The sequence below is a fragment of the Cetorhinus maximus genome, chromosome 12 (genome assembly GCF_964194155.1).
Source record: "Cetorhinus maximus chromosome 12, sCetMax3.hap1.1, whole genome shotgun sequence".
Lineage (NCBI taxonomy): Eukaryota > Metazoa > Chordata > Chondrichthyes > Lamniformes > Cetorhinidae > Cetorhinus > Cetorhinus maximus.
In genome coordinates this window covers 6242491-6270059 of record NC_135890.1, presented here as the reverse complement: position 1 = coordinate 6270059, position 27569 = coordinate 6242491, and the positions used below count along the sequence as shown (strand labels likewise).

Sequence of the window (27569 nt, the reverse complement as noted above, 5' to 3'; positions counted from 1 at the left end):
AGAGTAGATAGGGAGAAACTGTTCCCATTGGTGGAGGATTGAGAACCAGAGGACACTGATTTAAGGCGATTGGCAAAAAAAAAACCCAAAGACAATATGAGGAAAAATATTTTTATGCAGCAAGTGGTTAGGATCTGGAATGTACTACCTGAGAGTGTGGTGGAGGAAGATTCAATTGTGGCTTTCAAAAGGAATTAGATCATTACCTGAATAGAATAAATTTGCAGGGCTACAGGGAAAAGACAAGGAACTGGGTGAGTTGGTTGTGCAGAGAGCCAGCACCAACACAATGGACTGAATGGCCACATGTGCTGTAACCATTTTAAGATTCTAGGATTAGTTATTTGGTATTTCCATAATACTCCAAAATATTTCTAGTCCAAAGTAGTATTACTGACAGAAAACCATTATTGCTTCCAATTTGTATCAGAGTCTCAGATAATCCTAAATCAAACAACAAGGCTATTTTGGAAGACAAATAGTTTTTGGCTTGTGCTACTAACTAATACAAGAAAGAGATTTCTACCTTAATGAGCTCCGGACATTCTGTAGCACTGTGCCATTGATGAAGTGCAGCACTTTTGAAGTATAACCACTGTTGTAATGTGGGAGACATGGTAATCAGTTTGCGCAAAGCGTTCTCCCACAAACAGCAACCTGACAATGACAAGATAATCTGTTTTAGTAATGTTAATTGAAGGATAAATATTGGCCAGGACACCAGCGAGAACCTGGAATGTTTTGCTAGTTTTGCTCTCCGAACATGGTGGGGACGTTGAGGTCCTGAATAGGGGGTTGACTAAAATAAGAACCAACCCTGGGACTCTTTGTGGTCAAGGCTGGCTGGAGGAGTTTCATTCGTGAAAAGTAGGCTCCAATATCTTGGGCCATAACGTCCGAGCTCCAGGGCGGTGTAACTGGAGGGGGTATCCCAAAGATGCGCTGGGGACCACAGCCTCTCCCCCACCTCCGGAGGTTCCCAGGTAAGAATTGCATGGCAATTGCCCGGGAAGTGCAAACTTCCAATGGGCAATTGCCCTGCACAGGAAACCATCTGAAAATGTGATTTAAATAGCAAACTTTAGATGGTTCTGACCAAAAGTTAAAAGAATTAAAACCACTCCTAGCTTCTGGGTAACAACTGTACAGATCCACACCAACCCCCTACAGGATTCCTCCTATTATCCAAATCCCCAGAAGGATGCACCACCCTCTGACTGCCCCCCTTCAATGGGACTCCTACCCCCCCCCAAAAGGGATTCTTCCCCCACCCCCCCCCACGAGACTCCTCCCACCCCCCACCCCCACCAAACTGCAGGGGACTCCCCCAACTAACGCCCAATGGGACTCCCTCCCGATGGGAACTCCCCCCACCCCTCACAGGACTCCCCCACCCTCCCCCCACAAGACTATCCACCTCCACGAGACTCACCACCCCTGCCGCACTGACTACGCTCCCCCCTCCATGGGACACTGCACCCCCGCAGAACACCCCCCACCCTCTCCCGACTATGCCCCCACAGGGGACTCCCACATCCTCAAAGGCCTCCCCATCTTCAAGGGACTCCCCCATCCCCTATTTACCCCCCATTTAAATGCAGTTAACACATTTGCAATGAGTGTAGAGAAGGTTTATAGATCACAACACCTTGCCATTGATTTTCTGATGAAATTATTACATTTCCTTAAACACTGTAGAGGAGTCCTGGGTCTAACTAAGTATAAAGGGTCAGCCGTTTAGGACTGAGATGAGGAGAAATTTCTTCACTCAAAGGGTTGTGAATCTTTGGAATCCTCTGCTCTAGAGGGTTGTGAATGTTTAACCAATAGATTTTTGGATGCAAAGGGAATTGAGGGATCTGGGGATAAGGGGGTCAAGGTTAAGTTGAGCTGTAAGATCAGCCATGCGCTTATTGAATAGATAAGCTCAAAGGGCGTCCCATCATCCTCCTGCCATAATGCTCCGACACACGGCAGTGATCTGGCTGTGCTGGCTCTTCAACAATCCCAGGCGTTTCCAACTTGCCTCAGAAGAGGTGGAAGTTTCAGCTGCTCCTTAGAGGCCAAATGTCACCAGGTCCAACTCAAGAGATGAGTCTCCCCATACTGGGAGCTCCTGGTTGCCTGGATTGGCAGGACCGGGCATAACTCTGGAGGCTGGCATGGCGGACGAGTTAACGCCTCCCGGATCCCAGTGGATGGAGGTGGGCACAGCTGGCATGATCCAGGCTAGGGAAATAGCAGAGAAAAACTGAATTCTCTTTAAGGAATTGATTTTGATCAGGCCTTTGACCAAGGGAGTTGATCCCAGCAGTTTGGGGATTGGTAAGAGTGCGGAGGAACCAGTGGAGCCACTGGATTTTCAGGCCACATGGACCTGACATACACCCTCATTAGGTACAAATTTCAGCACTGGTGAGTGTGATGTTGGCATCGCAGGGAAATTTGAGGCACTGGCTTTTACTGTGCTTGTTCCTTGCTACTGCTTATTTGGAGCTGCAACGTATAAGCTGTCGATTGAGTGCCTTTGGGCATCAAGAAATTTACTAAAACAAACACCAAACTAAAATTAACTCAATTGGTGTCCCCAAGTGTATGTTTAGGGGAAGCACTAAGTTATTCATCATATTTACCACTGAGACTAGACCAGCTCCTAATTTCTGACGCTCTTTAATTTTATGTCTACCGATTAAAATATTCATAGTTTCAATTTGCTAGATGCAGGTTGAATACGGAAAGCATCATTAATCCTTTCGCTCTGTGGAATTAACATGGACTGCAGATGGTTTATAACCACCATTTATTCTTATGCAATCAAATTTAAGAACTTAACCCTAGGGCATCATAAAAAATATGGAGTACAACTGGAATCTGCATTTTAACAACTTTAATACACTTCCTGCTATAAAATGACATTATAAAGTTGGGTTACCAGGGTTGTCAGCTGTGAGCATTCATTCATTAATAAAGTGCCCAATATTGGCTCAGTTAGTGACGAAGCAACTGCGCTCATCATTGACCTCAAAGAAAACAGCCTCCGATCTAGCAATCTCCGTGGCTTGGGTTTCCCCTTTCCTGATCTGAGTTTGAATCTGCTGCCAAGTCAGGGGGTTCTTCAGGTATCCAGCTGCAATGATGTCATTAATTAGGGTAAGCAGCCAATTACACTGAATTATTCTCACAGACCGCAAATCAGGAAGTAAAAACCACTAAATCTTTTTACTTTTAATTCTAACTGTTACAGAGAGTGAAATAAATGATTGAGACATACAGATGGGATTAAGTTAGAAGCTGAAATAGCCTAATCAATTTTAAGAAGAAATATTTTTTAAATGTGTGGAATTTTTTATCATGAAGGAGAAATTTGACATTAAACAGATATAAAATTACATTTTCAGGACCTCATTCAACAAGCACGACTAATAAACTAACAGTTTAAGTTTCCATCAATTCAGTGATTTGTAATTGATTGCATTCTGGGGGGACTGCGACAGTGCTTGCTCTAGAGAAGCATAAAACCACTGACAGCACCTTCTGTGTTTCTGCATTTAACTGCATGTGTGGACTCAACTGCAGGTTGCTGTCAGCTTCAGAAGAGTAATTATGGTGAACACTGACAGTTTCACCATCAGTGCTATGGCAGAACCTGTTGCAAGCCCCTGTGAATTGTATTTTTGTCACTTGAAACCTATGGCATAATTTGTTTTGTGTTCATTAATACTCTTTTATTGCTGCAGAGTGAAATCTTTTTGTTTAAATATGAACATTTCACTAACTACAGGTTAGTAGCGTGTTACAACTCCCACCATGAGGCCAGTACCGAGTGATGAGATGCTGGTGCTGTGTTTCCAATCTCAACCACAGGAGTGACAGTTGTAGGGAGACTAGAGCAGTATTAGTTGCTTTCTATGCCAGATTATCCACCACAGATAATGAGACTTTTTAAATTTATTTGTTCATGGAATCTGGATGTCACGCACATTTATTGCCCTTGCCCTTGTTCAGAGTGCATCTAAGAGTCAACTACATTGCTGTGGGTCTGGAGTCACTTGTAGGCCTGACTAGGTAAGGATAGCAGATTTCCTTCCCTAAAGGGCATTAGTGAACCAGATGGGTTTTTACAACAATTGATAATGGTTTCATGGTCATCAGACATTTTAATTCCAGATTTTTATTGAATTCAGATTTCATCATCTACCATGGTGGGATTCAAGCTCAGGTCCCCAGAGCATTACTCTGGGTCACTAGTCCAGTAACAATACCACATCACCTCCCCCTAGTGCGTGAAAACAGGAATTCATCCCATTTTTTAAACATGGTGTGGGTTTCTGTTCCACAACCCTTGCCAGTAACCTGTTAGATATTTCTTACTGAATTCAAAATTGTCTGCAGATCCCATTTTCCTTTGTCACCGTTCTCCATACCTGTGACAAGCCTCTATCAAGATTTCTGCCACCCTTGGCTTCTCATTCCATTGCCTTCATTTCTCCAGTATAATGTTTAATGATTTGTTTTACTCTTGGAATGTGGACATTATGGTCAGGTGGCATTTGCAGGCCATTCTTAGATGCTGATGGACCTTTTCCTTGAACTGTTAACCACCTGGCCAATCTTTGTGTCATCCGCAAACTTATTAATCATACTTCACACATAGTCATCTACGTCATTTATATAAATGACAAATAATAGGGGACCCAGCACAGATCCCTGTGGTACACCATTGGACACTGGCTTTCAGTCACTAAAGCATCCTTCTGTCATCACCCTCTGCCTCCTACAACTAAGTCAATTTTGAATCCACCTAATCAAATTACCCTGTATCCCATGTGCATTTGCCTTCTTTATAAGTCTCCCATGTGGGACCTTGTCAAAGGCTTTGCTGAAATCCATATAAACTACATCAACTACACTACCCTCATCTACACACCTGGTCACCTCCTCAAAAAATTCAATCAAATTTGTCAGGCATGACCTCCCTCTGACAAAGCCATGCTGACTATCCCTGATCAAACCTTGCCTCTCCAAGTGGAGATAGATTCTCTCCTTCAGAATTTTCTCCAATAGTTTCCCTACCACTGACGTGAGACTCACTGGCCTGTAGTTCCCTGGCTTATCTCTACAACCCTTCATAAATAGCGGAACCACATTAGCTATTCTCCAGCCCTCTGGCACCTCCCCCGTGGCCAGAGAGGAATTAATATTTCGGGTCAGAGCCCCTACGATCTCCTCCCTTGCCTCCCTCAGCAGTCTGGGACACAAATCATCCGGACCTGGAGATCTGTCCACTTTTAAGCCTGCCAACACCTCCAATACCTTGTCACTCCCTATATTAATTTGCTTCATTCTTTCCTGCATTCATTTTATACTTCAAGCCCAGATCCATAGTAGAGATTGGGCAGGATTTCCTGGCCGCTGGGATTGTCCAGTCCCGCCCAAAGGTCAATGGCTGGGCCACCGAATCTCCCGCGGTGGGTCCCGCCATGACGGGGCCAGACAATCCCGCCTCTTGTCAATGTTAAATTGTCATGTTGTAATGACACACTCCTGCCAGTGGTGGCAGAATGGGTATAATTAGAGGTTTTGATTAGGAAATTCTAATTCTAAATGTAGCAATAGGAATTTATACTCTCACTTGAGATTTTCACTCATTCTTCTTTAATAGTAATCATTAAAATGGAGTTAAGAACCGCTATGTTCAAACCGTCCGAGTCACATTCGAGTATATTTTCCTTAGTTTATTATTAATTATGAACAACTTTGTTTGATTAGCAAGCAGGGTACTCCGAACCCCTGACACTCAAGGCCAGTTTGCTGCCAACATTAGCAAGTATGGAAAAATGCGCTCCATATTTTTTTTGAAAGAATATAAACCTCACCAGAGAAAATGGACAGTCGTTGCAGTGGTATTCGCCTTAATTAACTGAGTTGCTTGTTAAATACATGACTGATGCTGCCTTGTATTTCCTACTGAAATGGAGGAATCTTTTCCTATTATTGTGTAACAACAGCACGATTCACTTCGAATGTTTTTAGCCCGTCCGTCGGATATATTTAGTTGAAACTCTGGGCATGGGTTTGCAATTGTGCAACACTTATATTCCCTGGGCTTTGGATTACGATAAATTCCTTCATTCTTCTTGAAACCTTGATATATTGTAAATTACTTCATATTGTACCTTTTCTGTAGAAAATGGCACTGCACAATGTAATGTGCACCATATGATGACTGTTGATGGAATGTTGGCCTTCAGGTTCTATTGACATTAATGTCTTCAATGCATTATATTTTTAATTTATTGAACTTTGTACACAGTTTATACAAAGAATACTTCAAATCTACCCAAAGGAGGATATCAAATGGAGAACCTCATGAAAAAATAATTTTGCTGGTTGGATATATAAGGGAAGATGCATTCAAGAGTATTGGGTTTTACTGTGGGGTATTTTTTTATAAACTGAGCTTTCCTTTTTGAGATTCAGAGATGAAATCTACAAATTCCATTTCAGGGCGCATGGTTTTATTAAAGCCGGGCTCCACATGTGTACCGTTAACATACATCTGCATGTACCTAATTGCAGAGCAGATGAAAAAATAACCAAAAAAGGTTCACCATTGAATAACAAAGCGATTTATTACACCAGGCTTTTTCACCACGAAAGTGGAATTCTGCCTGAACTGTTGGGATTAAAGATTTCTCCCAGTTAGCTACAAGGGTCCTATGTGAAATGAGTTTGGGTTAACTTAATCCTAGATTCATAGAATTGTCCCTAGTTTGGGATTAATTGTCCCTAGATAGGCAATCTCATTCAGGGTACATTTATATTACAGTTCTTTAGCTTTATGTGGCTCGATTTCCCAAACACTGTTGACCTACCTCTTACACTGTGCGCAGCATTTCAAAAAATAGCCAGTGTACGGCCAGTGATTTGAAGCCCATTGATGTAAAAAGCTGGAGGGTCATGGGGAGGGCGTTTGCAATTTTCTGACAAACTTGGTCATTGTGGGCGGACTTTAATGCCCTCGCCCGGGGTGAGTTTGGTAGTGGGGGGGCATTTATTTGGGCATGATGGTGGTGGGTGGGGTCCCCCACCTTTGGATCCGATTAAGTCTGTGGCAGGAAGGCTCGGGGACCCCGCCATCATTTGAGGCCCTTAAGTGGGTAATTAATGCCCCGTTAAGGGCCTCATCCTGCTACTGATGGTATTAATCCAACTGTGGAAGGGGCACTGGCCATGCGGAGAGTGCGAAAAGCAAACCCTGTCGAGGTTGCTAATGGGTTTCCTGGAGCTGGGGCTGGGAGGCGATGGCTGTGGTACCCTCGCTGTCGGGCACTCAGTGTTTGATCAAGGGACCTGGCATCGGGTAAGGGTGGCCCACTTAGAGACAACCCTTGCCCATGCTGCCATGCCTCCTAGACCACGATTCCCCTCCTGCCGTCACTCACCTGTCCCTGAGCCCCTTGGGATCCTGGGCCTCAGGTCAGTGCATTGCCAGCTACAGCCACTGCCTCCCCAGTGATGCTGCCAAGCAGTGCACCGCTGCCAGCCTCTGACTGGCCTGCAGCTCTCGTTGGAGGGGGGGGAGTATTTCCACCCCCAGGGTCCTTGATCCTGGGGAAGACCCACTGCTACCCAGTTAATTCAACGGGTGGGCCTTCCCTAAAGAAGACAACATGGGGCTCTCACCAGCTATCCAGCCAGCGGGCAAGACCTCCGTCGCTTACATTAAATTTCGCCCTGTGTGGGCGCCAACCAGATTTTCAGAAAACGTCACTCAGAGAGTAAATGCAGCCTGATTCCAGAATCAGGGCCTGACCGACTCCCATTTCCTATCAAAAACAAAATGGAGGAGAGAGTTCATGGTCTGAAGTTGTTGAACTGAATGTTGGGTCCGGAAGGCTGTAAAGCGCCTAATCAGAAGATGAGGTGCTGTTCCTCCAGTTTACATTGGGCTTCACTGGAACATTGTAGCAGGCCAAGCACAGAAGAGTGACCATGAGATCAAGATGGTGAATTGAAATGGCAAGCGACCAGAAGGCCGGGGTCATGCTGGCAGATTGGCTCAGTCCTCCATTTTGAATTTGTTTCCCCCCAAGTGTCAGTCTGTATCTTGTCTTCTGCTTTTGCTTTCAGACAGTGCTGACATTTATTCTGCTATTAACACCTAACCTGGACCAATGTCTTTAATATTGTCATGACCAATCCCTTTGTCCTGTGTTCCATGACATTTTTGTCATTTAATCACACCCCCCCCACCCTCTAAACTATCCCTGACCTTTGATTTTGCTGCACCTGCCCCTGTCCACTTTGTCAACAGCATAAAGCCCATCACATTTCTACCACTCTCCAGTTCCGAAGAAGAGTCCTACAGACTCAAAACGTTAACTCTGTTTCTCTCTCCACCGATGCTGCCAGATCTGCTGGGCATTTTCCAGCATTTTCCGTTTATTTCCGGCATCTGCAGTATTTCGCTTTTATTACTAATTGTAATTTTATTACCTGAACTAGGAAGGTGGTACACTTCCCAGCAACACTACCCTTCAACTGCACTGAAATATACTTTAGAGAGTTTTTTTTATTCATTGGATGTGGGCATCACTGGCTGGGCCAGCATTTATTGCCTTTGTTCAAAGAGCATTTTAAGAATCAACTACATTACTGCAGGTCTGGAGTCACATGTAGACTAGATTTCCTTCCCTAAAGGGCGTTAGTGAACAAGAAGGATTTTTACAACAATTGTTTCATGGTCATCATCAGACATTTTAATTCCAGGTATTTATTGAATTCAAACTTCACTATCTGCTGTGGTGGGATTCAAACCCTGGTCCCCAGGTCACCGATCCAATGGCAATACCACTATGCCACCACCTCCCCAATCTATGCCCATATATACCTAGAATATATGCCTAGAAGACAGCATCATCAAATTTCAAGGCTTTACAAACTGATTTTGTAGTAAACTACAATACGCTGTAAATCACTCTAATGAAAACAAAAACACTGAGGAAGCTGCCAACTTGGGCTGGGCACATTCCGGGAGACGTCAGCAGAAATGATGGTACAGGAAGCCAGCAATGCGTAATATTTGGGGAGGTGGGGAATAGATACTGGAAACATCAGTGACAATGAAACCTCAGCCTCAACTGAGGTGCTGCTTACCCTCTGTCACAGCCGTATCCAGCAGCTACTCTCACCCTTTATCGCCACTTCTGGCGTTTCACTTGACAAGTCACAGTCACACCCACACCCCCCGCCCCAGCCCCAATGCCCTCTCAGAGTTGTAGTCCGCTCTCTACCCAGTTCCTCACTCTCCCCCGTGCACAGATAGAGAGGCTGTGGCTGGGATTTTCCGGCTCCATTGTGGGTGGGACCCGCCATGAGTGAGGCGGCGCCCAAGCCAGAAGCCCATTGACTTGCAGCGGGACCGGAAGATCCTGGCGGCAGCCGGGTGCGGACAATCTTGCCCTACATTTCCTAGCCAGTGCCGTGGGACACCACTTCCAGGTTTGAGGGGTGATGATACTTGTGGGCCAAACTGGCCCAATTCACTCAATGACGTCAATGGAATATGGAAGGTTTTCTTTGGCCAGCAGGAGATTGATGCCAATTCCAGGAGACTCCTGGCTTTCCCAGGAGGGTTGACAACCCTAAACTAGAGCCAGGCAGCTCTTCATTGCTCAGTGGCGTCACTAGTGAGGTGGTGGCTGCTGCTGGTAATGCACCTACCTGAGGCCCAGGATCATCGATGGACCCGGGCCACAGGTAAGTGATGGCAGGAGGGAGATTCACCGAGGAGTGGGCAGCAAAGACAGGCTCTTAGCAGGCCTCCTCCTACCTGATGCTGGGTCCCTCGATCAGGCACTGAGTGCCTTTGAATGAGGGGCCCCACCCCTCTGGGAGCCTGCGAGCAAACACACCGAGGTTTGCTTTTCGGGCTTCCTGCATGGCGAGCATCCCACCCCCCCACAAACCCCCCCCCCAAGGCCTGCCTGCCACTGGGTTAATACCAGAGTACTATTTTCCCACTTAAGGGTCTCAGTCCACAAGCCTTCTCACTCCAGACTTAATTGGGGCAGAAGTAGCATGGCGGAAGAGACCCCACTCCGCACACTCCAACCCGATTTAATTCCCCCCCTTGTCACCAAACGCACCATGGAGGTGACATTAAATTTCACCCAAAGAAAAACTTGCATTTTTATGGCAGCTTTCATGACTTCAGGACGTCCCAATGTTCTTTACAGCCAAGTGTAGTTACTGTTGTGATGTCGAAAAAGTGGCAGCCAATCTGTGCTTCCACAAACATCAATGTGATCATGACTAGATAATCTGTTCTTGTGCTGTTGGCTGAGAGAGAACTTTTGGCTAAAGACCAAATATATATATATATATATATAATATATATATATGTGTTCTAAAACCTCTAACAATTAGCATTAAATCAACATTAAAAATTAGAACGAGCTAAGCTCTGCATCGTAGTTTTCGGCATTCTATCAATATCATTACATTACTCAGCTATCTAACTTTAGTTACTTGATATTTTTCTTGAGCAATAATTGCAGGTTTAGATCCAAATATACTTCTGGTATGTGTACAATTTGTAAAATTATTGTCTCAGTCAAGTGTTGGCCATACACTCACTGTCTCCAGTGCCAGGTAGAAAAAGTCTTGCTTTTCTTTTTCCTATATATGGACTATAGTAGGTTAACGAGAGAAAAATAATCTTATTACATTCCAGACTTGGATTAATGCCTCAAACCACAACATAATATTCTACATATAGGCCAATTACCTTTGATCTCTTGCAGCTCTGGGCAATGCTAATTCTTGGAACCTCATTTGAAATGAGACATTTGTCTTCTTAAAAACAACTTTTTTTGACTGTGCAGTTCTTTAGAGGCAAAAGTGGAAGACAAAAAAAAACCCATTAACGATGAACCGTGTGTGTGCATGCACCACTGATCTTGTTTTCCACCCAGAGAATCTCTCTTTTAATCTCCTTCAACTTGAAGCTTAAGTTTCAGACATCTCTAGAAAATTTTAGCAAAGTATTTGCCCCAATTATAATGATTCTTTTCACTCTCAACTGATCTGATGAACAATGAAATGACATTAAATTGTCTTCGCTGGTATCTCTATATGCATAGGAGGCATGAAAGAAATCATTGTCCTTTCAGCTTTACTTATAAACTCTTTGACCTGGGCATCTTCATACTTCCCTCAAATCTTTTTAATGCATTATTTTTGCACTGCTTGAATGGATCAATAGGTTAATCTTCTACTTGCTGTATGTGCTCATGAGCTTTCTAAACTGGGATAGGTCGCAAATTTAACCTGCAGGCTCTTTGATCAGCTCATCTCAAATGAAGCAGCAATATGGGGGTTACGATTAGACTCACGATAAGGACCAACAAGGTTTCTGCTCCTCATCACTTTCCAATGACCCATGCTAGAAAGTGGATAGAAGGACTAAATAGCTTTTTCCTATTCCTACATTCCTACGGTCAAGCAACTTACTGACCACTGTCCCGGTTGAAACTAGAGAAGCGTTCACTTGGGGTGAAGGATGCTGATGTCCATAGTTCCATTGTTAACAGAAGTCAACACCTTCCAAAAAGGAGGCTACCAAGTTGGAAAAAGAACTTCAAGTAAATCAGAGAATTGTTGAAGAAATGAAGACTGCATAGGTTTTTTTAACTGAGATTATTCAATAGGGAAAGGGATATTTCATGTTTGCAGTGGAGTTGAGTTTTGGTTGAATATTTGATTCAGTTGATAATATTTATGTAAAAAGAGAGCATTGAATGTCTGGGGTTAATTGTGTGGCACAATCTTATTGGAGAGTTCAACTGCCATAACACATGGGGCAGGATATTGAGGTCGGCGAGCGGGGAGGTGGGGCCCGCTCGCCGATGCGTAAAATGATGTGGGATGATGCCGGGCGGAACTCCCGACGTCCACGTCATTTCAATTTCCAGGTCGGCGGGGGGCGCAGCCGAATCAGCTGTGCACCCGCCGACCTGTCAATGGCCAATTGAGGCCCTTTAAAAAGTAATTGAACTAGTTAAAGGACCTGCCCGCCCAACCCTGGCGGGCTTCAGAGAAAGCATCAAACCTCATCCACGGGCTGGATGAGGTTTCATGTAGGTTTTTAAAACTTAATAAAAGTTTAATTAAAAATGATGGACATGTCCCAACTCATGTGACAGTGTCACATGAGGAGACATGTCAGGGAAATTTTATTTTTCTATATTTAACATTTTTGATTTTTGCGCCGATCTACCTGAGGCTGCACTTAGCCTCAGGGAGATGAATGCACTCTTTTGTGCACATGCGCGAAAGAGCACACTCTCGGCACAGGGAGCGCATAGATACCGGAAATCTGAAACAAAAATAAAAATAGCTGGAAAAACTCAGCAGACCTGCTGAGTTTTTCCGGCTATTTTTGTTTTTGTTGAAGAAGAATACGTACATGGGATGGGGGCATCACCGGCTAGGCCAGCATTTATTACCCATCCCTAATTGCCCTTGAGAACTGAGTGAACTGAGTGGCTTGCTAGGCCATTTCAGAGTCCACCACATTGCTGTGGGTCTGGAGTCACATGTAGGCCAGACCAGGTAAGGCCAGCACATTTCCTTCCCTAAAGGACATTAGTGAACCAGATGGGTTTTTACAACAATGACATGGTTATCATTAGACTTTTAATTCCAGATTTTTTTAATTGAATTCAAATTCCATTATCTGCCATGGTGGGATTCAAACCTAGGTCCCCAGAGCATTACCCTGGGTCTCTGGGATACTCGTCCAGTGACAATACCACTATACCACCGCCTCCCCTTAAATATGCTTCAGGTACTTAAATTCCCTATATTCTTTTATTTGTCGATAAACATTTGGAAGCCTCTCCTCACAGGGCAAGGTTCCAGGTAAAGTGGCATTTCAAATTTACTTCAGGTTTTAAATTTCTAAATACCGCCAGCAGTAAATTAAAGTATTTAAACAAAGGTCTTACCGGTGAGGCAGATGGTGTCTGAAACAGCGACGGACAATTTATCAATAGAAGGGAGAATCTGAGCCTGTCTACCTGAAAACAGACATCCTCAATTAGGTGACATAACCATTGCCTTCAATAGCGTTTAACTGAAGTCTATTTATAGGTGTATAGTTTTACAAAAATCACAAATTACTGACAGCAATTGACGGATGTAGTTCACCTTTCAATGGAAAGCTATGTTGCACATTGTGGTACCTGGGTGCCTCTTGATGATTCCAGACATTTTACCCCCAATATCTAATCTGGGAGACCATTCACCATATTTAACGGAAGGAATATTTAACATAATTCCAAACTTACTGTTCATAACGACGTTCTGTTGTCCAGCAATCATCGCTTAACTTGAAAGAGTCATTTGGATTTAACTTTTCCCATTGCCTTTAGCAACTTGAATTTTTCCCTTATTTATTTATTCTTTCACAGGGTGTGGCTAGGCCAACATTTATTGCCCGTCCCTAATTGCCCATGAGAAGGTGGTGGTGAGCTGCCTTCTTGAACCGCTGCAGCCCCTGTGGTGTAGGTACACCCACAGCGCTGTTAGGAAGGGAGTTCCAGGATTTTGACCCAGGGACAGTGAAGGAACGGCCGATATATTTCCAAGGCAGGATGGTGTGTCTCGTTAGGTTTCCTCTTGATGATGTCTTTAAGTGCCTGAGTTTTTCTGTTCTTTCTTCATAATCTCAGCTCCCCAACAACAGGAATCAGCTTCATGACCTTTCACTGCAAAGATTCACTGCATTTTATTTTCATAAAGCAAATAATGATGAAGAGTCATACGGACTCGAAACGTTAACTGTGTTCCTCTCCACAGATGCTGTCAGACCTGCTGAGTTTTTCCAGCTATTTTTGTTGTTGTTGTAATAGTTCACATGATTTAGGTATTTAGTTTGATAAAGATAAAGAAACACAATTATTATTAACCGTTTTAATACATATTTATATTTCTCCCCTCAGGTTATGTGGATACCCTCCATTCTATGATGAAAATGACTCCAGACTGTTTGAACAGATATTAAAGGCAGAATATGAATTTGACTGTCCATACTGGGATGACATCTCTGAATCTGGTACGTTGAAGGACATCTTTTTTCAAATTGGCTCTCGTAATGTGGGCAATGCTGGAAAGGCTGCATTTATTGTCTACCCCACATTGCCTTGAAAAAGATGATGGTGGATCTTTTCCTTGACTTGTCATTGTGGCAATGGCACCTCCACAAAGGTGTTAGGTAGAGGATTCAATGATGTTGACTCAATGACAGTGAAAGAATGGCACTATGAAGGAATAATGGTATATATCCAAGTCAGGACTGTGTGTGGTTTGGAGGGCAATTTTCAGACAATGACCTTGTGGCTCTTGTACTCTTCAGAGCTGAAGACCCTCAAGCTGGGAGACGTTGCCAAGCTTGGAGAGTTGGTGCAGTTCATCCCGGAGGATAGCGCATGCGACAGTAAAGCAATGTGCAAGCGGTTCGGGGTGGATGCATCCTGAAGTTCATGGCAGGGCCACCGATCAAGTTGACTGTTTTTTCCTGGGTGATGTCGAGTTTCTTGAGGCTGGAATATCCAGCAAAGTGGTGAATATTCCATCAAATTGCTGACTGTGGGCTGGTAGATGGTGGAAAGTTGTCAGGAAGTGAATCGCTCATCAGAGAGCACCAGCATCTGCTCTCTTGTAGCCGCAGTGTTGATTTAGCTGGCTGTGTGAGTTGCATCACCATCCACACTCGGTGAAACCCTGCGTCTTGAAACTACACTGTGTGAATATTAGCACACAAACACTTCTAGCACTAAGCGCATTCATATAAATTCTTTTGCCTCCTATTTTAACAGAAGCATGTTAGCCCACATACTTTAGCAAGGAAGTTTCACATAAACCGTGTTAACTGTTTTAATGCTAAAAATCTGCACATTGTAATTTCAAGGCTTTCAGGTGGTCTGGTAGAAAGAAACAAATGCTTCAAAGCTTAAAGGAAAAAAAATCTTCATGCACAAGTCCAGAGATCGAGTGCCAATGATCATTCAACCACTTGTCACAGCTAAATCAGCACTGTGGCTATAAGGGAGCAGACACTCTCTGATGAGCGATTCATTTCTTGACATCTTTCCACCATCTACAAAGCCCATAGTCATCAATATGATGGAATAGTCATCACTTTTCTGGATGTTCCAACCTCAAGATGCTCGACATCATCCAGGAAAAAACAGTCTTACTTGATTGGTGACCCTCCCCTGGCGTGAACCTCAGGATCCACCCCACCCTGACCCCCAAGCCAGGGAGAGAAATCATGGGCCCCGGTTCTTCTCTTGTTTCCAGGCCCATTATTCCACCCCCTACCCTATTGTAAGTTGGTTGTGACTGGCTAAGGAATGATTGTGAGACACAGATATGTCTGGGCAGTAACTGGTTTTATTGTATGAACATGACCATATACAGATATACAAGACAACAGGTGTTACTCAGTCTAAGCCATGAGCTTTCTCTTCTCAACTCTTAGTGATGTGTCTCTCTCTTACATCATCGTGTGGGTGGTACTGTTTCTCCAGTCCCACACATGAACATTTTTTGAGGAGGTAACAGAGAATGTTGATAAGGGTAATGCTGTTGATGTGGTGTATATGGATTTTCAAAAAGCATTTGACACAGCCACACAACAGACTGGTGAACTCATGGAATGAAAGGGTGAGTGGGCACTTGGATAAAAAATTGGCTGAGTGACAGGAAACAAAGAGTAGTGGTTAATGGATGTTTTTCAGATTGGAGGAAGGTCCCCAGGGGTCAGTTTTGGAACCCTTGCTCTGCCTGATATATATTAATGACCGTGGCGTGCAGGGCATGATTTCAAAATTTGCAGATGATATGAAGATTGGAAATGTTGTCAACTGTGATGGGGATAGTCTTGAACTTCAAAAGGACATAGACATGTTGTTGGATTGGGCAGTCAAGTGGCAGATGAAGTTCAATGCAGAGAAGTGTGAGGTAATTCATTTTGGCAGGAAGAATATGGAGAGACAGTACAAAATAAAGGGAGAAACTCTAAAGGAGGTGCAGGAACAGAGAGACCTCAGTGTATATGTACATAAGTCATTAATGATGGCAGGGCATGTTGAGAGAGCAGTTGATAAAGCATATAGTATCTTAGGCTTTATTAATAGGGGCATTGAGTACAAGAGTAAGGAAGTCATGTTGAACTTATATAAGACACTAGTTAGGCCTCACCTGGAATACTGCATCCAGTTCTGGGCACCATACTTGAGGAAGGATGTGAAGACATTGAGAGAGGAGAAAGGAGATACATACAGAGGAGATTCCCAGGAATGATTCTAGGGTTGAAGAACTCTAGCTATGAGGATAGATTGGAGAGGTTGGGACTGTTTTCTTTGGAGAAAAGAAGGCTGAGAGGAGACTTGATAGAGGTATTCGAGATCTGTGGAATTTAAAACACAAACAGCCATGATCTTATTGAATGGCGGAGGAGGCTCGAGGGGCCGAATGGCCTACTTCTATTTTGTATGCTTCAGGTCCTCGATCTGCACTGGTTCTGACGAAGGGTCACTGACCTCGGTTTCTCTCTGCACAGATGCTGCCAGACGTGCTGAGCATTTGCAACACTTCCCGTTGTTAGTGGACCAAAATTAATCCCTTTCTCCAGGCCCCCCAAAAAAGCAATCAGACTCCCTGTGAGCCTTTCATTCCCCTTCAGCAAGAAACCCAGAAGCAGCTGCCTGAGATCTGGTTTAACAGTTGGCACAACATTAAATACGATTTTCAAAAATGCGGCCTGAAAGAAGCATAAACAACTTGTTGAGCAAAAAAAAAATCAACGTCAAAGCAATGAATAATTATTAAAAATTAGTCATTAATAAAAATGGCCATTAAAAAGTGCCAAGCAGCGGAGCTAACTAATAAAACATTTTTTGCCTTTTAGCTTAAAGAAGCAGAGCTGGAGAGAGACAGACTAGGCCCCAAGTCCTGGTCACCAGGGAAGGGGGGAAGGGGGAAGGGACTGGGCCCAGCTACGGAGTTGTATTTACCCAATACCAACCTCGTGTACACCTCTGGTGGTGCACACTCCAAACTGGCATCAGCGGGATTCAGACGAAAGCGGGGGTTGGAAGCGGGTTGCCTTTCGGGCTGGGATTTCCTCCTTCCCTCAGACTTAGAAGATAATTGAATGGCGGAGCAGGCCCGAGGGGACCCGAGGAAAAATAACCCAATTCCGGGTCCGGACTCTGTTCCAGGCCGGGTCGGAAACTATTCCACCTGAACTGCAACATTGACCAACAGGCTTTGAGGAGAACGTGGCTCATCTTTCTACCCTCACCTGTGGTTTGTGCTTAAGTTAGTTTTGTTTCCCAGTCTCAAGACATTTCCTTTCCTACTTTCGGCAGCACTTTGTTAATAGTACTTACATGTGTCAACCATCAGCATTTTACAGCTTTATAATAATATATTGTTATAACGCAATATAATAAAAAACCTACACTTGAAGTGCTAAGCTAAATCTTTGTAAATAACTTTTAAACGATGAAGCAATTCTTTCCTTTTCATTTCTTCCTATCGTTGGAATCTAATTAATCTACACTTTTTTGGGAAATTCAAGCTGACTTTTCTCCCCTTCAGCAGTCTCAGACTGATCAATTGTTTTTAATTTTGCTTCTCCAACAAATTGGGTTAAAAATGGGGTTTTGTGGTTTACTTCGGTGGGGCGGGGGGGAGAGTGGGCGAGGGGAGATTGGGTGTCGCGATTCGTCACCTCCTGGCACCCCTACAGATCAAGGTGAAGGCTGTGAAATTTTCATGCGCCCATTTCATCTGCATCATTGTAAGGTCGGCCCGAGGTGGTTACAGCGCTGCATCCTCTTCATTTGAGCCACTCGTGGGCTCTGCACACAGCAGGGGGACTGGCCAAGGTCCGGGGTGCGTTGGGGGGGTTGGGTGCACTGGCACTGGTGCACCTGTCGGGCAGATCTCCCTGGAGGTGGCCAATTAGGATGCTAGGGACAAATGGCCAGACTCCAGAGTCAGGGCGTTCAGTGCGGCCTGTGGATACGGCCGTCAGTCACCTGCGCAGAGCGGGGAGCGGAGCTGCCGGTAAAGCAAAAGCTGTGTGTTGAGCCCAGGGTACCAGGCGCCCCCACCACCTTCCCCTACCCACCCCCCACTCCCACCACCCTGAGGGCACACGGCACTCACTAACTATCCTGGGGATGTGAGGCGGCCACTTGGCAGGGACAACCAAAGGCACAGGCCCCATTGATTGGCACCGTCTGCACCCCCCCCACCCCGTCCCCCGAGCCCTGGCCTGATCCACTGCATTTCTGTGGGAAAATTGAACCTCCCTACCCACCCCAAACATGATCAGAACAAGATCAGGGAGATTGGTCATGGCACCTTCGAGACTAACCCTGTGAACTCTGAGACCTTGTGGGGAGATGTAGGAGGATGCATATAATTGGGATAAAGATTTGGGGGGAGATGTACGGTAAAGGGTTAACAGCAGAAGCACATGATGCTGATGTAATGATGATGTAACAACTACCTGATTGAGAAACAGGGATCTGGAGTGAAGAGAAGTTGCAGCCTTGTACAGAGGTCCCAATACGTATATAGTTGCTGTAATTAAAGAGTAATGGTTTTAACAAACTACAGTCTCAAACAGCTTACTTTGGGAGATTGGACAAACCCCACAGAACCCCACCTAGACCCCAAACACATGACGAAACAGTAAACAGTGTCATGAACCATAGAACCATAGAACACTACAGCACTGAAAAACAGGCCATTCAGCCCTTCTAGTCTGTGCCAATATATGGTGGATAGTTTTTCTACTACGGGTTTGCCACAGCAAATTCTCAGCTTGTGGGCAGAAAATTACGCCCAGTGGGCGGGCACGCCTAACCCGACCGAGCGTGAAACGACGTTAGTTGACATCAGCTGAGCATGCCGACGTCAATGTGCAGCCGTGCGATAGCTTGGTCGGCGGGCGCACACCAGAGCCTGCAGTGTGCCCGCCGACAATTAAAAGGCCTATTAAGGCCATTAGGTAATCAATTGAGTTTAATTTATCACTGCCCATTCAACCTAGAGGTTGGCGGGCAGGCGAAAAGGCCAAGCGGCCTTTGCATTTCTTTGGAAACCTCATCCACGGGTGGGATGAGGTTTCCAAAAGAAAATACAAATAAAGTAAAAAAATTTTATTTTTTAATTAAAAGTATGTCCCTGCTCATGTGACTCTGTCACATGAGGGAATGTGTTTTATTCAATTTTTCTGATGCCCAATAATTCTTCATCTCCCTGAGGCAGCTCCGTGCCTCGGGGAGATTGTTCAGCGCGCTTGCACACGCGTGCGTGAACTGCGAGCTAGGTCCACTCGCCCTCCTCCCCCCCCCCTCCACCCCCCGCCCGCACAGGCAGCGCTCCCGATCCCGTATCACGCTGGGCGGGTCTTAATTGGCCAATCACGGGCAGCCGACCGCCCCCGCCCAACCCACACGCCCAGGGCAAGATTCTGCCCTGTGCCTCTGAATCCAAGCTGCTGAGAGATCTTTCTATTTTTAAAATACAGAAAACTTCAACAACTGCTGCCAAACTTTACAACTGCCAAGGAGTGGAATTATGCGTTAATACTTGAAAAAGATAAATAAAGCCCTGAAATTAAAGCAAAACAGTTGTTTGGCAGATTTATTCACAGGCAACAGGCCTGATTTTTTTTTTTAAATTCCATAATATTCTCTTTTGCTTTGCCAATGATAATTGAAAGTTTTTGCAGTTCCTCACACACTTCAAAGAGAAAAGTACCAATACTTAAGAGAAGAAGATGAAGTGGAAGCAGCTGAGTTGTCATTAATGGAAAATATACTGTGTTTCGAGAGTAAGGAAGCTCCCCACCATATTCTGCTTTATTCATTGATCTGTACACTTCCTGAGATTAAGAGACCCAGTGAGTGACTTGCTCCCACACCTTTATCAATGCCGCTCTTCAGCTAGCCAGCGAGTGACACAGGACAGTAACTCAGTCACAACTCTCTGATCATTTTCTCCCACCCCGCTCCCATCCTGAGAAAACTCTACCAAACGTTCACTTCCAAAGTCACATACTTAACTGAGCCAAGATTGGCGAGCTAAAAATCTCTTCTGACTGCAAGCGTCTTACGCAGGATGAATTTGTGCAGTTTCAATTGAGTTTGAAGTTAACTGTTCCTACTTTGGCACAAAATGGCAATCTCACTGAGTCCACAGGATGTCCGCTGTAGGGAATACTAACAGTATACTCTGCCCTAAACATCACAAAAGATTATTATTTTTCACCTCATTGCTATTTGTGAAATCTGCTATACGTGAAATTGCTGCTGCATTTTCTCACCTAACATTGTAATAAAAGCCAATCCCATAGTAACGTTGATTGTAAGTAAAGTGCCTTGAAATGTGATAAGCTTTTGGTCTTCCGTTCTACTTTTGGACCATGATGGTGATGGATGCAAACCATTAAAACCAGCACAGTAGAGGAAAACTGGTTCTGAAGTGTAAAACACTCACTAGGAGCACAAGTACTATTTAAAGGGCAGTGCCGATCCAACTGTTAACTAGTGTGGAGACCAGTAACTTCAAAAAAGAATGAGTCGCAAGATCCCATGGTTTAAAAATGGAAGATTTTTTACTATACAAGAGTCAAACAAAGCAAGCACTAAATGCTATCTTAGCTAATGACCAATATCCTAGAACCCAGAAACAGCATAAGTTAAACTTAAGTAACAGGCAATTTGCAGTCAATTATGAACTATAGATTACACAATCAATGGCAGATAGAATTGTCAGATCTTACGAATTATCTCAACAGCCCACACAGCATATAGGTCATTACACTCAGCCACAAAGTCCTTCAAAATGGTCCTCATTACCAAGAATCTGAGCTCGTCTCCATCGAGGTTGTAGCTGGATCCCCGGCCGCCAGCAACAGACGACCAATCCGAGTTCTACGGGCGCAGGCTTCACAATTCTACGGAACCTCTTCGGCTCATTCCGGGTGGTGCAGATCCAATGTTATCTACAAGTAATGGGAACAACCGCAGCAACTTATTCTCCATTTCTGGATCCTCTCCAGCACTTGTTGGCCAAGGAAGGAGCATTCATCCTGCTCAAAGCAGGTTGTTAGTCAGCCTGCCTGCAAAATCCTTCTGACGCTCCACACCATTACCTAAGAGAGAAAAGAGTCTGGATATACACAAAACAAAACCTGAAAGTGTGACCCTCCCAGCCAGCGCACCTCAAAAATATCACACTTTCAGACCATGATACGTTTTGGTGGGAAGAATAAGGAAAGGCAATATAAACTAAATGTGCAATTTTAAATGGGGTACAGGAACAGAAAGACCGGTGGGGTGGTGTATGTCCACAAATCTATAAAGGTGGCAGAAACTGAGAAGACTTAAATAAGCAAATGGGATCCTTGGCTTTATCAATAGAGGCACAGAATACAAAAGCAAGGAAGTTATGATAAACCCTCATAAAACACTGGTTAGGCTCCAGCTGGAGTATTGTGTTCAACTCTGGACACCACACTTTAGGAAGGATATCAAGGCTATAAAGAGGGAGAAGAAGAACTTTACTGGAACGGTACCAGGTATGACAAAAGTATAAGAATTTTCATAATATTTTTCTGGTTTATTGTGAAGTAGGTTTATGGGGGCGTTAGGAAATAGAGATAATTTAAGTGAGTTATATTGGTATTTTCAGGTGTTAGGAATGAATTTTAGCTTTAAAGTTTAAGTTTGATTTGTATTTCTGTATCTGTGTTAAGAAAGGTCAAATGGAGTTTTAGTTTCACTTTAAAAAGGTGCTTGCATTTCCAATGAGAGTTTACCACTTAAGAGGTTAAGCAAACACAAGGGTAGAAGAATTGGGCTTGTTGCTTAGCAACCGGGATCCAGGGAGGCAGATCCCTCCCACAGACACACGCAGAAGAAGAAAAACCGCAGTTTGGTTTTGAGATGCTGTTGGAGTTCAGCTGGGTGAAAGTGGCTGCCAGGAGAGACTGGAGCAGAGGGGACAGATAGCCAGTCCTAAGCTAAAGAAAACCCCCAAAAATCCAGGGGAGTGGAAGAGGGGAAAGTCCTCTATCTTTTAGTACCTTCTAGTCAAAGGAGGGACAGGAACCTGGAAAAGGCCCTGTTAAGTGAAGTTAAGAATGAGGGGCAGAGAGAAAGGCTCCAAGCTCCAAGTTTAAAGCTTCAAACTTAAAGAGATAAAGGTTTGAGAAGAGGCGAGAAGGTCCAAAGAGGAGAGAGGGATGGGGGTAACTCTTTGCTATGGGCATACGAAGCAGTAGTACTGTTGACGGCTGAGTTAATGAGAGACAGCGCGTGGAAGACAGCTTGAATACATGTGCTGACCCAGGGAGAGGAACGTCAGAAGGAGAGTTCGAAACCCTGGAGGTAAATCCTTGCGGAAGGTGTCTGAGAGAAAGCATCGGTTTGGGAGAAGATTCCAAAGCGATGACTGGATAGTGGAGATTGGAAACCCTCGAGTGAAAGACGGAGTTCAGTGAGATTAGTTGGCTCACAGTGTGACAAGTGTTTGGGGGGAGTTGAGGAGAAATCCATAGCATCTGGTTGAGGTGGCATCTGTCACTTGGTTTCAGAGTGTGGTGTGTCTGACCACAGGGTGCCAAAGGTTTACATGGACTGTGTACTAACAGTGGACATTAGAGTGTAAGATAGCTTTTGTAACTTGTGTCATCCTTTCAAATCTGTACATATCTGTAAAAGGTATAGTTGTGGGTGAAGGAGTATCATGGCGGGTTTTCGCGCCGTATTGTCCCAAACCTGCCACATTATTTTAGCCCTCCTGGGAAACACGCTGTTTCCATGGTGAGCGGGCTCCCATTCGCCCACCCGCCATCACCCCGCTGCTACATTATGCCGGGCGCCATATTTAAAATCCAGCCGCGGGCGCACATCTCAGTGCTTCCAGACCACCGCTGCTGCATGGAAGACATGGCCCTGAAACTGAAGAAGACAGCAGCCCCCTGGTTCAGCGATGCATCCCTCAAGCGACTGCTGGACGCTGTGGAGGTCCACCGGGATGTCCTCTAACCCCACTCTGGCCGCAGGATGGGCAGGAATATCACTAACCCAGCTTGGGAAGCGGTGGCAGTGATGGTCAGCGCCAACGCCCTTCAAAAGAAGACAACCACCCAGAGTCGCAAGAGGATGAATGATCTCCTCCGTTCCACCAGGGTGAGTCACTCTTTTCATCACTCCCAACTCACACACTCACAAACCCATCACACACCCACAGGGCCCTCACTCACTGCCAGTTCAAGGGACATCATCATTCACTCTCTCTCACACACCTTCACTGGCCTCACCCCATCCCATCAACACCCACACACCCCAGGTATACTTATCATCTGGTCTGGCAGGCGTCCTGCTTACACTTTCTCCATTGCTATTCATGCAGGACAAGCTGGCACACAACAAGAGGGAGAGGTCGCAGACTGATGGTGGAATACCCGAAATCCAGGTCCTCATGGGCTTTGAAAACAGAGCCATCCAGCTGGCTGGCGAGGATCTGGACTGGTCCTGTGCTGATGGTGAGGTCAGCGCTGTTCTGCCAAGTGTGGGTCTAGCTGTGCAACATCCATCAGATAACCATGCTGTGAGTGATGTGTCCTGTTTCACAGGCCACTGCCATGCACTAATTATCTCCTCTTGCTTCCACAGGCACATCTGGGAAACAGCCAATGGAGCCCGTGACCCAGGGCCACCAATCAAGCCCTGAAGGAACCTCTGAAGAGGAATCTGGAGGCACCCTCCTTGAAGTCCTGTTACAGCGCTCACCCATATCCTCCACTAGCGCATACCTCGGTGGAACCTTGCCTTAGAATAGCCTCGGGGATCACAACCTGGTGAGCATATCGCACTGTCTGATCCACAGCAGGTGGAGGCAGGGACTTCCCAGGCGTCTGGCACTCGGAGAGCTGCGGGAGGCCAGAGATTTGCTGAGTCTGAGTCAGATGAGGAGCCTCTGGACTCGGTCAGACCTCAGTTGCTGGAGCTGCAAAGGCAAGCTCGGGAACATCAGGAAGGGATGTCTGCTGCACTCCTCAGATTGCAAGGCATGATGGAGGAGTCCATCCGTCTTCAGGCTGAGGTGATAGCGCTAGCATGCCAATGTACCAAGGTCAACACTGGTAGGATGGTGGCCACCAGGGAGACCTTGGTCCAGGACGTCGCTCCTGCACTTCTGCACGGGCTCAACTCCTTCACTGATGCCATAATTGGCCTCCAACAATGTGTATGTGAGAGGGATGCTGGGCAGCTCAATCTCACTCCAGCTACCCCTGCTCCTGAAGGAGTCAGCCAGCGGCCCAGAGCACCCATAGCACCCATAGGGAGGAGGATCAGCAGCTGCACATCCATCCAAATGACTCCAAGAGTGTCTGGCCCATCCAAATCCCCTCTTCTTGTGACCCCAGCAGCTCCAGCTCCACAGGCCATGGAGGGTGCCACTGCCACACTTCAGGACCCCGAAAGCAGGCTGGAGCCCTCCAAGTCATGGTGCTCCAGAGGACGCCCGCCAAGGTCACCACAGACAGGGCTTCACAGTCAGCAGGCTGCCTCCAGCTCTGCTGTGGATGTCCGGGGAGCACCAAGACAGGGTTAGGAAAGTTAAGGAGAATTAGTTGCACAGCCTGGACACGGGTGTTAATCACTTGTAGATAATGTTCACTATTGTCAATAAAGTGTCTCTCTGCCTATGCCTCCTTGTTCTGATGAGCAGTGTTCTTGTCACTCAGATGTGAAACCTTTCTGCACAAGATAAAGGCAGGTGTCTCAGTCCAGGGCCTCTTCCCTGTGTTTTGTGCAGCCTTCAGACTGGTCAGGCCTCACACTGCCTGGATACATGTGGTGCTGGTCATTGCTGCCTGAATGTATTGGGCAGGTGTCGCAGAGTTCTCTCATTCTCTCTGTGTGCTCTCAGTACCTTTAAAGAGGGGCTGGCCCCCCATCTCTTCAGCATCTGTGACCAGTGACGCTGTGCTCCTGAAGGGCTCAGGTGCTGAAGGTGGACAAAGGATCAGATACTTCTAAAGTTTCATGGCTGCATCTCTATGATATGACCCTTGGCCAGACAGGAGTCAGACATTCTCAGAGGCTGTGTGAGGATATATGGAGTGTCCTCACTGCAGGTCGTCATCATCCTCCTGCAATTGAGCAACTATTAGGGCCTTTACTGCGTCTCCATGACAGGAGCATTATCACAGAGGGTATTCGCGCGGCCATAAGCCAGACTGGAGACAAAAGTTCATAGATGCGATGTGAGGATCTATGGGGTGACCTCACTGCATGTCGCCATCATCCTCCAAAAATATGGCTGCTATGAGGGCCTCCTGAGCATGCCAAGTTGTTGTGATCTGGAATACTCTGCTTGGAAGGAAGCAGATTCAATGATAACTTTCAGAATTGGAAAAAGACTTGAAGGGAAGACATTTTACTGAGCTATAGGGAAAGAGCAGGGGAGTGGTACAAATTGGAGAACTCTACCAGAGAGCTGGCGCAGGTACAATGGACCGAATAGCCTCCTTCTGTGCAGTATCATTCTATAATTCTATGATTCACTAACTGGCAAAAAGAGTTAAAAAAAGTTTAAAAACAAAAAGCTACTGCAGATGCTGGAAATCCAAAACAAAAACAGAATTACCTGGAAAAACTCAGCAGGTCTGGCAGCATCGGTGGAGAAGAAAAGAGTTGACGTTTCGAGTCCAACATGACCCTTCAACAGAACTGAAGTATAGTTAGGAGAGGGGTGAAATATAAGCTGGTTTAAGGTGGGGGGCGGGGGGAGAGAGAAGTTGAGGGGGTGGTGGTTGTGGGGACAAGCAAGCAGTGATAGGAGCAGTTAATCAAAAGATGTCACAGACAAAAGGATCAAAGAAGTGTTGAAGGTGGTGATATTATCTAAGAAAAGTGCTAATTAAGAATGGATGGCAGGACACTCAAGGTACAGCTCTAGTGGGGGTGGGGTGGAAAGACTAACAAGGTATTAGTTGTAGATTTAAAAATAATGGAAATAGGTAGGAAAAGAAGAATCTATATAAATTATTGAAAAAAAAAGGGAGGGGGAAGAAATGGGGTGGGGTTGGGGGGAGGGGGAGTTTAAGATCTAAAGTTGTTGAATTCAATATTCAGCCCGGAAGGCTGTAAAGTGCCTAGTCGGAAGATGAGGTACTGTTCCTCCAGTTTGCGTTGGGCTTCACTGGAACAATGCAGCAAGCCAAGGACAGACATGTGGGCAAGAGAACAGGGTGGAGTGTTAAAATGGCAAGCGACAGGGAGGTTTGGGTCTTTCTTGCGGACAGACCGCAGGTGTTCTGCAAAGCGGTCGCCCAGTTTGCGTTTGGTCTCTCCAATGTAGAGGAGACCGCATTGGGAGCAACGAATGCAGTAGACTAAGTTAGGGGAAATGCAAGTGAAATGCTGCTTCACTTGAAAGGAGTGTTTGGGCCCTTGGACGGTGAGGAGAGAGGAAGTGAAGGGACAGGTGTTGCATCTTCTGCGTGGGCATGGGGAGGTGCCATAGGTGGAGGTTGAGGAGTAGGGGGTGATGGAGGAGTGGACCAGGGTGTCCCGGAGGGAATGATCCCTACGGAATGCCGCCGGGGGGGTGAAGGGAAGATGTGTTTGGTGGTGGCATCATGCTGGAGTTGGCGGAAATGTGTTTCTTCACTGTCTTTTAATCCTGCAATTTTCTTTTTCATTCAGGTAAGTAGTTACTAAAACTGACTACATTTAAAGCATAAATGCATCACAGTCTTTCACAAGCTTTGGGAAATTTTGAATATTGCAGGGTCAGTAGCAAAAGTGCACAACTATGGTTTGGTGGGGGTGGTAATCGAGTAGGCCATAACAGCTTCCATTTTAAATACCGTCCCTCAGGAATTTTGGACCAGGTGTAGTTGTGAATGGTTCCGTGTCATAGAAGAGGCTCAATGGGCTGATTTCTCTCGTTGTCCTTGGAAAGGTGATTTACAGGCTTGTTATTGACACTTAATCCATATCTCGTTTTCCTCATTAACTGAAAGTGATTATTTTGTACCCTTTAAGTTTATGTATGGGACAAAGGACTCATTCTCATCAATCATTTCTTTCAGCTAAAGATTTTATAAAACGCTTGATGGAGAAGGACCCAAACAAACGTTATACATGTGAGCAAGCATTAAGACACCCGTGGTAAGCAGGACTACATTCAATTTAATAGGTTAAATTCTCACCTACTTCTCCAGGTATATACCAATTATACTTTAGAACTCTGTGGAATTTGCAACATGTATATAACTCCTGTGTAATATAGGTTGGGTGACACTGTATCATATTAGCTTGATGCCAACCATCTTACTGTGGATTTCAACAAGTGTATTTCTATTTCATTGAGTGTATTTCTATTTTCTTTCTCTCTTTCTCTCTCTCACTTTCCCTCTCACAGACACAGATTGACCTCCATGCAGAGAATTG

General features: G+C 45.3%; 1 protein-coding gene across 1 annotated transcript in view; it reads left to right on the top strand.

The window, feature by feature from the left end:
* Positions 1–27569, top strand: part of camk1da (calcium/calmodulin-dependent protein kinase 1Da) — a 397726-nt gene that overhangs the window by 333093 nt on the left and 37064 nt on the right. The window contains exons 7-8 of the mRNA XM_078552956.1: positions 14010–14122; positions 27209–27287. Coding sequence (XP_078409082.1) covers positions 14010–14122; positions 27209–27287 — 192 coding nt within the window. The remainder of the gene's footprint in view (positions 1–14009; positions 14123–27208; positions 27288–27569) is intronic.